The sequence below is a fragment of the Pseudonaja textilis genome, chromosome 7, assembly GCF_049901715.1.
Source record: "Pseudonaja textilis isolate UNSWEBS1 chromosome 7, rPseTex1.2, whole genome shotgun sequence".
In the NCBI taxonomy this organism is placed as follows: domain Eukaryota; kingdom Metazoa; phylum Chordata; class Lepidosauria; order Squamata; family Elapidae; genus Pseudonaja; species Pseudonaja textilis.
In genome coordinates, this window is record NC_141996.1 from 54,017,478 (window position 1) to 54,029,481 (window position 12,004).

General features: G+C 36.6%; 1 protein-coding gene across 1 annotated transcript in view; it reads left to right on the top strand.

The window, feature by feature from the left end:
* The first annotated feature begins 210 nt into the window (after positions 1–210).
* PDE9A (phosphodiesterase 9A) overlaps positions 211–12,004 on the top strand; it is a 79,182-nt gene continuing 67,388 nt past the window's right edge. Inside the window, exon 1 of the mRNA XM_087937666.1 lies at positions 211–605. Within this exon, the coding sequence (XP_087793792.1) occupies positions 429–605 (177 nt within the window). The 5' untranslated portion in view covers positions 211–428. The remainder of the gene's footprint in view (positions 606–12,004) is intronic.

Genomic DNA, 12,004 nt, shown 5'->3' on the forward strand with positions numbered 1-12,004 from the left:
GTGCTCTTAAAATCAACTCGCTGACTGAATGCCATACTTTTTTTCTCTTATGTCTAGACAGACTGCTAAAATAATGAATTCTCAAACCTTACTATAAAAATCCTTAACACCAACTGTGAGATAAATGCTGATCATTTGCTGAGTGTTAAGTGCTGCTTTGTGTCAAAGCAGCTAATCAAACCCTACTTTTCTGTACAACCGTGGCACATTGATTGCAGAAATACTCCTTGATCTGAAGCCATCGAGAGTTGCTATGGGAATCAAGAGGGCAGTTGGCGACAGGGTCTGGAGTTTGGCTCCCGCCTGTTCCTTCACAAGAATGCGAAAAAAAATGAAAGGAGGAGTAGAAAAGTGATGGGAAATGCATGCATATCTGAGAGGGGGGATTGTAGTTTGAGGCTGCAGAATGGGAAAGAGTGAAGAGACTTATGCATCTAGAAATAGTGTTTCAGTTTCAGTTTGCTGAACCTTATTTCTGCTGTAAAGTTAATCCAACGAATTACAGTCAAAGTCTCACTGTAGCAAATCTTAGGAAGATGGGATGCAGCTCATCGGCATACCAACCCAAGCGCATTTATCTGGATATTAATGGAAGAATTCAAAAGGTATTTGTTCATTCCTTTCTTGTTCACAGCTGCTATCTTTATCTGTTTACGTTTGCATCTAAGTGGATTCATGACCTCACTTTTTTTAAAAAGCTTCTGTATCTTAAGCTCTATTCAGCTATAAGCACTGCTGCCTCTTTAAAGCAATCTTGAAATAAGAATTTAGGAACAAAATCCTCAGGATTTGGACAGCATGAATGGATACTTGTCTCTTCTGCACAAATTTAGTATGTATGCCATTCTGTGGATATAAATGCAAAGGTTTTGTGTGAATGGATTTCAGTATAAATAGAAATACCTATTTTAGTAGTTAGTAGAAAAATAGAAAGGTTTAAGTAGAGTATTTGGGGGTACATCAATATTATATTGAATTATTTCCTTAAAATGTCTACCTTTTGTAATTATTCTAAGGTACCTAATAAATATGTATTTGTGCATTTGTATATGTACATATACACATACTGAAGTGCATTAAACTTCTATTGTAATTCATACTATGATTTTATTAGTTACATGAATCTATTAATTAAAGAGGGAGCAAATCTATAATAGAGAAAGTGTGGCAAAAATACACTTTTTGTACATATATGACTCCTCTGCCTAATCTGTGATAAATTACCAGGAGATGGGACTTTAAAAATCCAGTTAGTTTCATGACTGAGGTGCTGTATGTGCTAAATCAACATGGCATGTGTTATTAATACATTATTACATCAGCTTCCCCAAATATGTGTGTTCTAAATGTGTTTTAGTCCTGTAGAGAATGGAAAGAGAGAGAAAATACAGCAAGCTGTTTGTCCATTCCTTATCCTGAATATGCTATTAACCATAAAACTAATTTAATAAAACTTTTCTCTGTTTCTATTATTATTATTATTATTATTATTATTAGTAGTAGTAGTAGTAGTAGTAGTAGTAGTAGTAGTAGTAGTATTTGTAATTGTATCAGATTTAAGGCTGCAAGATTCTACCTACTATTCTGGGATATCCCACTAAATTGAAAATAACATTTTTTAAACAAAGCTTGGGACTGTATAATAAAAGACTTTCTATATGTGATTTTATTACAAAATACGATTATATCTTCCCACAAAAAAGTAGTAGTTCAGAGAAGCTTTATTCTAAAGAAAGTGTCTTCTTAACTTCTTAAAAACTTCTTAACAATCAGAAGATGACAAAAATAAATATATTGCCATTTAAAATGATAGAGATGGAAGAAAAGTAAATTTTAGTATCAATGTAAATCTCTTGTTTTCCTTTACAAATTGGGGATTACAAGTTTGAAGCATGTTTGTAAGACATAGATTTGAGCAAGTTGATATAATATGCATTAACTATTCACAGGCTTTACATATGTTATGATGTCACATATGCCATGTACCTGGCACGGGTACAACAGTGATAAAACATTCCCTGTATAGTATTTGAAAATGTTATGTAGTGTGAAATAATGGGAATGGCATTTTAAGTTGAGCTTATATGATTTTAAGACTGTTTTTCATTTATTGTCACTAGTTTTAAGTGCATTTCCAAGCACAAGAAGTATTTAGCTTCTTTAAACAATAGGATTTGCCCATCCACTGCTAGAGATGGATGCAAAATGAAGCCTTTTCATTTGTCCAATTCCAAATTATGGAATTCTCTCTCCAGCACAAATTGGCCATTTATTTATATGGAATCTGTGACCTATTGTCAAGACATATCTCTTTTTCCCACTCTTTTAACCCCGAACTTCCATTTTATGGTGTTGGTTTCTGATTTCCTATTTTTATTATTAGATTTTGTAAGGTTTTTTTTTTAATGTTCTGCTGTTTTAAAATTATATTAGTGCTGCTTTAGTAGCCCTTTAGATTCAAAGTTTTAAGTAACTACGTACACAATTATTGTAATATCTGCACTTCTTTTAACTCAAGATCACCTTTACCCATCTTAGAAACTACATATCTTCTGCAATATTACCGTAGCAAATGCCTGGTGGAAATTAAGCTAACAAATTGAATTTGACACTCCTTGACAAAGAAAAAGAAAAATTGATTGCATGTTTTTGATCACATGATAATACACTATTCATCCCCCCACCATAATAGAGAGTTATCCCCAGTTGCATATGCCTAGATTCTCTTGGTGGCTTAAGTCTTGCAGAGGCATATTAAAACCTTCTGGGAGAAGACATATGGGTAGAAGATAGAAAGCAGTAGAAAAAAGCATCAGAGGAACTATAAACCTTATTTTCCGCCTGGTACTTCGAAATACATTAGGATAACAGATCACAGGATTTCCAACCAGCTGGGTCTATTCTGATAAAATTTCTAGAAGGTTCTTGGTTATAGAAGGCTGAAATAGGCAGTGTGCCGAAGGGCTGTCAAAATAAGCAACTATCAGCCCGACAAAATATAATTTGCAGGACCATGGATAGTTCCAAGGCACACAGCTTGTTCCAGCAGTTGCTAGAATTGAACCAAATCCTTATGTATTAGATAGAAAACCTATATACAGTATAATGCAAGCTCCATCTCAGGTAAGGATGTCCTTCTAGAGCAGGGCTGTCAAGGTCCTGGCTCATGGGTCAGCTGCATTATGCAGTGTTTTAGCGAAGGGGAAAAAAGTTCCAATATGTCATGTGACACTGCCATGACGACGTGAGTTTGACATCCCTATTCTAGAAGCTTTGACTCTGAACAAAGACTCATTTGATACTCTACCTGGTTTACTGGTGAGACCCAGGGGTGGGTTTCTACCAGTTCTGTCCACCTCTGTAGAATCGGTAGCTCTGAAGAGCAGCAGACATAGAACTGGTTCTATGTCTGCTGATGTTTTTGCCCACTCGCCCACCTGGGCTCTTACCTGATCTTTATTTCCTGATTTTTCAACTTCAGCTGCCAAACGAGGCACAAGTGCAGTTTAAAAAGCAGGAAAAGAGGGCTGTTTCAAAGGCTGCTTCTCTGCACACAGCTGCTGGTGACGACTTATAGGCGCATGGCTCACAGCGTGCAGGGAAGTTCATAAATCCCGAACCAATAGATAACCCTGTCGTATCCCACCCCTGGTGGGACCTACAGCATCTCAGGCAAGGAGGAGTCATCCCTGTGATTTGAGACCTCATGGGACCCAAATTGTGCTGTCTGCTGGTCCACTGGTCAGTGTTTTCTGATATATTTTCCTCAAGCAATTTTGAAGTCAGATAGGAAAAGTGTATGTAATTTGGCTCTAGTTAGTATTGTCTTAAATATATTTCGAATATACTATAAAATCCATAGCCACAGTATTAACAATGTATCATGACCTGCCCAGCTCTACAAATAATTGCCAATCTATGTGAAGGCAAAAACATCTTTTTCACCATGCTTCCCTTCTGTCATTTACGTTCTTGGATACCCTACCATTTCTATGCTGAACATTTATAACATATTTCTGCCTTAACCAAAGATTTATAACGTTAAAAATCAGAATTAAGTTATCTTTGCCTAGTTCTGGAAAAGACTGAAAATTTTCAGAGAAGATATAGCAATCCCAAAACCTTCAATATTTACCCTCAGAAGTGCAAAATTAGAACATTATGCACTGTAAGCATCATTTCCTTGAATTTGTAGTATTTTTTATATTGTTTTCAAAAAGGGAATGTTACTATCTCATTTTAAATTTTTTTCCTAAAACACAACTCTGTTTTTTACCTCCATATCCCTAGTAGAAATGGTAATATTCCTAGTAGAATTTTATTGAGCCAAACTAAGAGAAAGAGGGGAGGGAGAGAGAGCCAGAGAGAGAGACACCCTTGGTGTTCTTTGAGCTTGGTTTAGTGGAGGGATTCAATTTTTTTTACTACCGGTTCTGTGGGTGTGGCTTGGTGGGCGTGGCAGGGGAAGAATACTGTAAAATCTCCAGGCAGAGGTTAGAGTTAGGGTTTGCCGGTTCTCCAGAACTGGTCAGAACCTGCTGAATACCACCTTTGGCTTGCTTGCTTGCTTGTAGATGTTTCACTACCCAGATAGATAACGTTATCAGTGCTAGTGATTACTTTCTATTTATATACATTAGCTTGCCCTACCAGAGTTGTTCTTCTCGTTGTGTCTTCCCTTTGCCAGTTCCTTGATTAGAGGATTGTTTTCTGCTTGGTTGTTTCTCTGTTTGATTGTTTTTCTCCTTAGCAGTTCCTTAACTAGGGTATTCTTTCCTGCTTGATTGTCTGCATACAAACAACCAAGCTCAGAGAGCACCAAGGATTCTACATTTGATCCTGAACTACATGAAGTATATTGTCTTCTACTGATAGATTTGTTTCCAAACCTTGATTAAATGCTTTCTGTGCTGACCAGCCAGTGTATGAGAATTGGATAGTTAGGTAGCAGTTGTGAAGTGTCCCCTTAAGGGAATGCATCATGATAAATGTAGTTAAGGTATCCTGGGAAATGTAGTCCATATCACGTGACCACATCTGTAATCCTGATTGGTCACTAAATTGACCCTCGAGAGGTTGGGGGAGGTTTTCCTCATTCTTGCCTGAACTCACGGACTCGTGGTAACTGTTTTACTTCTATCGCTACAACATGAGGAAAAAAGGATAGAAGATAAATCATTTTTTTACCTACAAGACAGATATACAAAGGATTGGTCATTAAAGAAGAACTTCATCACAAATGTGAGTTATGAGAATACCTGATGAATCAATAAAAGTACTTTGTTATGGATGTTTTGTGGAGTTATCTATCTGCATCTGTACAGGATACAGAATACTTTCTCCATGGAAATTATACCATTTGGAATTTCTTTATATAACACAATCTAAACTGATTCTCCAACCCCCTATCATATTGGATTGCTACTTTTATTCAACAATTACTAGCTAAAGGACATTTTTATTGTTGAAGAAAATGTGGGAAGGATGTATGTCTGAAAAAGCATGATAAATTTTAATATAGAAACTTGTCAGACAGATTTTTATCTGTTTCATTTATTGATAATAAAACTTTATCAACTGGGACTTGGATTAAAAAAATCAAGGAAATGAAAGTGAGGAGAGTACTTTATTGAATTGGAAAATGTTGTGTTCATAAAGACATGATTTGTACAATGTTAATTTCCATCTTTCAAATGCTGTGGTTTTGGAAAGAGCAGATTAACTGAATTCTCTGTTGACCATCATCTGTTAGTTAGTTAAAATCCTTCTTTCACAATTATCTGAGACATATTAAAAGGTTTTACTTCAAAACAAACTTTAAACTTGGATCATTTACTGAACAAATATAAGAATTATTCCTACATAATATTGTAAAGGGAGCTTTCATAACCATTTGTTTAGTGACCATTCAAAGTTGCAACAGCAATTCAAAAGTTACTTACAACCACTTCTCACACTTACATCTGTTGCAGCATCCCAACGGTCATGTTTACATGACTATTTCTGCCATGAGTCAGCTTGAGCTGGACATAGTAGAAATATCTGTAATAAAGAAATAAAATGAAAATATACCCTTGCTACCATTGACATTACATGGAATGTTCTATTTCACATAACAGTTAATGACTGGGCTTGGTTTGTTTGCTAAGTATTTGACAGACTTGAAAAAGACTCAAAGCAGAAATCCAAATTACAGTGTCCCTGCTGGTTAATTATCCAACTTCTACTTGAACACATCTGACAAAAGGGAGGAGCCCACTCCCACACTGATTTCATTATCAATCTATTTCCATTGTTAAGAAACTGTCTCTAACATTCACTTCAACTCTTTCAGTGCCTCTACATTCTTTTTAAACTGAATCCTAAACACAATACTTGAAGTGCCAATGCAGAATTAATTTTTTTTTATTCAATTCCATACTGGGATGGTATAGATTAGAATATCCTGCCTTGAGCAGGAGGTTGGACTAGATGGAAGACTTCCAAGGTCCCTTTCATCCCAATGACTCTATGATTCTAAATAATAAAAACATTTACCTTTTTTGTTCCTCACTTTCACATTCTATCAGTCAGAGTCTTAGGAGGCAAAAATATCTTTGTTGGATCAACAGGAGGTTCATCTACCACATTTTTCTATCCAGGAACAAAATTCTATCAGAGTGGCCATTTCTTTTTTAATGTAATGTGACTCTCTTGTAAGGCTATTCCTTTCACATAGGTCAAGAACAGTATTTGGTATATTTGAGCTGCATTCAAGCAGCAGACCCACTACTTTTAGATCCCAGAAATATTCCAGTTGCAATTGGTATATTGGATGTGCTTCAAGAACAGTTCCATGTTTTCATGTTTATTTCATGTGTGAATCAAAGCCAACCAGTACTGAAGGGTGTACATTGTCATTGTATAAAAAAAGATGATTTCTATAAAACAGCATGTGATAGGTTAAATGACAGGTTACTTTCATGATTCTATAATCTATAAGATACATCTCAAAGTGTTTAGGAAGCAAAATCTTCATTGTCCAGTGTAACAGTTCCTTCCATCTCCCAGACCAGACCATCTCAGACCAGAGGACTGAATTTGGGGGCACTCCAATATTACTTTAAAAATGCCTAGTAATTATGTCTTTATTATGACTGTTGTGAAAGCTTGTTCCTCTTAAGTGCTGATCAACCTCTAATCAGACTTTTATAATGTATTTAATAAGTTTGGGCTAAATATCTAAGGGATGCCTCACAAGTTGCTTAGCAACGTAATCTGCCTGTTCCAACTATGTTTTCTGGCTCATCCCTTACATGCAAGAAGTATGCATGTACATATGTAGTTCATGCACTGATTGTTTCTTCCTGCTGTTTAATTGCTGAAGCAGGACATGAAGCAAAGATCAATGTCTCAACAGGCCAACTGCATTTTCTTGAAAAGGAAATGTTTCTACAGCACAAAAACATCTCATTAAGGAAAAGCACCTAGTGAGTGTCATTATTTAACAGTTTTGAACCCTGGTTTGCCCAGCTCTGTTGCAAGACACCACATTGGCTGTGCCTGCAGTTGTGAAAAAGACTTCCTTTAGTTGCTGTAACTTTTGTAGAACATGTTAGAGATTTACTTACAAATAAGAGAAGAAGAGAAATATTAGAAAATTTCAGTCTAGGCTGAAGGAGATGAAGCTTATAAATGAAGATGCTATTTGCTGCAAGTTTCAAGATTTATATATATTTGCTGAACTTCTGTTACATCACCATTGAGATATATCTGGTAGCTTACTAACACATTGTTTGGGAATAGGAGCCCTATACTTTAAAGCTATTTGTGTTTTTCAATTTGTATGTGTATTGGATTGATTACTCCAGTCCTTTTAATATGAGAGGAATCCATTTTATGTATTTTTGGAATGCTATTCTAAGTATATTTAACAGAGTTAACAGTGAGTATATTTAAAGGTAACTTACTTACAAGTAAGTATATTTAAAGGACTTTAACCGTGAGAACAATTAATCAGTGGAACAACTTACCTTCAGAAGTTGTGGGTGCTTCATCACTGGAGGCTTTTAAGAAGAGATTAGACAGCCCCTTGTCTCAAATTGTATAGTGTCTCCTGCTTGAGTAGGAGGTTAGACTAAAAGTCCTTCAAGGCCCCTTCCAGCTCTGTCCTGACTCTGATTAAGACTATGTTTGTGAACATTATGAAATCATCATGTAAATAGTTTTTCCTAATCATTATTTTGACTGGTTTTATTGTTGTTTCTATGCATCTTTGCAGGGGTGGGATTCAAATTTCTTAACAACTGGTTCTGTGGGTGTGGTGTAATTTGTGGGTGTGGCTTGGTGGTCATGTGACTGGGTGGACATGGCTTGCTGACCGGGCAGGGCTTGGTGGTCATGTGACTGGTTGGGTGTGGCTTGTATGTAAATATTGTAAATGTTTATGTAAATAACGAATTTTTTATTTAAAAAAAGAACAACTTTTACCCCAAATCAGCCAAAGCAGGCACTCAAATTGAGTTTTTTGCAGAATCGCAGATTCTCTCACAGATCTACCTTTCTGCAATCTGCTGCCTGAGTCTGTCACATAAAATTTGCTTGTACAATGCAGGCAAGTTGGATGGCCCGCATATGAGATAAGGAGTGACTGGGCAGGGAAGGGAGGGGTGAGTGGGGAGGGGCAGGGCTAGCCAGTAGCGTGATTTGCCGGTTGTCCAAACTGTGCAGAATGGTAACAACCGGTTCTATAGAACTGGTCCAAACTGGTAGAATCCCACCCCTGCATCTTTGTATTTTCAGCTCTGCCTCTTAGAGTGATCCTCACAAGCCAGGATCCTGATAAAAGAGTACAGAACAAGGCTAGGTGTTATGGGCAGGTGCTATTGAGCTAGAATGCTATGTACAAGTTTGTTTTTGACTCATCAAGAGTTTCCTGGCTCTTCAAGCATGTAAAATGCTCACAAATCGCCCAAAGAAGGGAAGATTGCATAGCTATTTATTATCTCCCTTAAATTGGCAGCTTGCTAGTAGTTTGTCATTTCAGGGAACACAAGAACTGTAGCAGCAAGATGGAAACATGATCTCTCCCCCTTTCTCATCTGTTTGGAAGCCTAGAGTGACAATCGGGGCACTAATAATAATAATACCTGGGCTTCTTTTAAATATGATTTGTGCATTTCCAAGATGTATCATGGACAGGAAATATAAAAGGGGAATGCCACTTCATGAACGGATGCAATTTCAGCTCAAGGATTGCCCACTATGGAAATACAAGTATCTCCCTTTTTATTTTAAGTGCAAAGTACAAAAAGGGCTTGGCATTCATTTGTCTGTTAGGTTAGGAACAAATCAAAATACTGAATGTTACTAGCTTCCTTCATTAGTTATATGTGGGAAGAAGTTCCATGGAATGGAGTTGCATTATGTAGCTGGATTTGTCCTAGTCCCTTGGTTGAACTCTGAACTTCTGAAGTGAGGTCCGCTATATGAGAAGGACTTCTGAATGGCTGTGCCATTGGGGATTTGGTTATGTGAAGCTCCTAAGCATAAACCACAGTTGACAACTAGTCTCTAAGGAAAAAGCAACGTGGTGATAGTGCAGCAGATCCTGTGGCAAGGGTCTAGTGATGCCATGCTAATTTTGAGATATGTAACATTAGCAAAGGGCCTCCTTCAAAGCATTAGGTGGCACTTCCTAAAGTTCATGGATCACGAGATGCATCTAAAAGCATCTTGACTGCAGGACCAACCCCTGAAGATGACTCTTTCGAGATAGAACCCAAATGAATATCAACTGCTTTAAACACTGAACAGATAGACTTCAGTCTATCAAGATATCAATTGATCCATTGAAATTCAGAGAACCTATCCTTATGATCAATGGTGGTATTCTACTGGTTTGGCCCGGTTCTGCCCAGCTGGTAGAGCTGATGAGCAGCAGATACCAAACTGGTTCTCTCCGACACTCTGCTTTTGGGCCCACCCGCCCACCAGGGCTCCCATACTAACCTTTATTCCCTGTTTTGTAAGCGCAGCTGCTTTGCACTGCACAGCAGATTGACACGTGGAAGCTGCTGAAGTGACAGGGAGAGTGCAGGATTGCAGGAGGTGAGTCAGCAAGCCTCTGCTCCTGCGCCAAGTGTGCATTTGGTGCATGCACACACATGCAAAGTGTGTGTGTGCATGCAAAGCATGCCCACCAAGCCACGCCCACTGAACCAATGGTAAAAATATTTGAAATGCACCACTGCTTATGATACTATCTATCCAATTTTAACAAGCATTTGCAGATTTAAAATAATCCTGTAAATATTTTAATGAAATAGTTCTAAAATTCCTTTAGTGATCCTCAGCTCTCATTATAGAACCATTGGATGAAAAGTTGCTTGAAAGGAAAAAAAAATTAAGTCTGTAGGCTGAAAAGGATTTTCTACTTCATCACAGCCTTTTCTCTGTCCAGAAAAGAAAAAAAATAGAGCATATTATGATTGGCTTAAAAGAATGTCCTTTATTTCATTTCCTGATATGCTTATCAGAATGCAGCAAGGATTTTATTAGGCACAGTGTTTATCTACAGCTTATGCAGATCTTGGTTTTGTTAGTGAAGACCAACAAACCTTTATGAAAATGAATTGCACATCAAGATATTTATGCCAATAAAGTAATATGTTTTAATAGGTTCCTTGGTTTTGTTTAATCTCCACTGCCTATTGCCTAAAAAAGAGGAAACTATTCTATTATCTCTCCCACTTTGGTCCTTAACTAACCATGCTAACTATCTGACTTCCATTTGTTCCAATTATCTTGCCATATCTCATTTACTTTGCATTCATTCTGTTCAGTGATAATTGATTTCAAGGCTCAGTGGTCCAGCCTATTTCAGAAGTTCATTCTAAGTTCAGTAGACTGCACTGATTGCATTCTCAAACATTAGCAGGTGGTATTTTGCCAAACTAAGTATTTTTTTTCTGATAGTGCTTCTTGCCAGTTTACTTTTTTTTTCTGCCAAGGACTTCAGTAAGATCTGGATCTGATTTATTCAAACAGCAATAACACCCTGGTTTTGTTTCATAACTGCAGCTCCTCAGGAGCTACAGAACCTATTGCTGTAATTACGAGAAAATCAACCATTTTACCTTAATTAGTTTGTACAGAAAAAAAAATGTGATAGAAAAAGTATAGCCTCGGGACTTTGGCTATCCCAAAAGTGACAATAAATGGATCAAAAATAAAGTCATGTTGTCCAAAATGTTGTTACATGGAAATGTTCTAGAAAGGAATGTGAAATAAAGATATCTATAGCACTGTTACCTGATTTTAGCCCTAGGGAGCACTATATTGAAATGTATCTGTAACTTTCTATTCTTATTCAACTTTCCCAGTGAATGTTCTTTGATAAGAGTGAAACTGCTGGAAATAGAACATGGAAGTTGGCAGTATCATACAATTCTAAATCACTTCCCTTTCCTATTCACATTACATTTTTAAAACGTTCTTACAGCCTATCATTTTTACTGCTTCTATAGTTCTTGTTCATTTGCTATATCCAATTTATAAATACTTGCATATAGAATGTCAAGATGCCAATGCCAGAGTTGTGGAATTGTCGTATGAATGAATAATCAATCAGCTTTATTTAGGCTTGCTAATTTATTGCATCCAGTAATTAGCTTTATTGTTTGGCTAAGTTCAGAAGTTGCATTAAATAATAATTTCTTTTAATTGTATACACCACAGTTAAGAATTAGTGTGACATGTGGATCCAGCAGCTTTAAGTGATCAAACTCAATATCTTCCTTTGGGTTTTCCCTCTCAAGGATTTATCTTTGAATCATGATAAAAAATTTCCCATTATTTATTATTGATTATACTTTTAATCTACCAAATAATCCACATTTCCTCAGAAGAGTATAACATTAATTAAAAATAATAAAACAGAAAAATAATTGCAAACCAATGTTTTATTTAAAAGAATTGTCCATTTCTGAACTTTTTTGCAACTGAATCTTGTGGTGAGATGAAT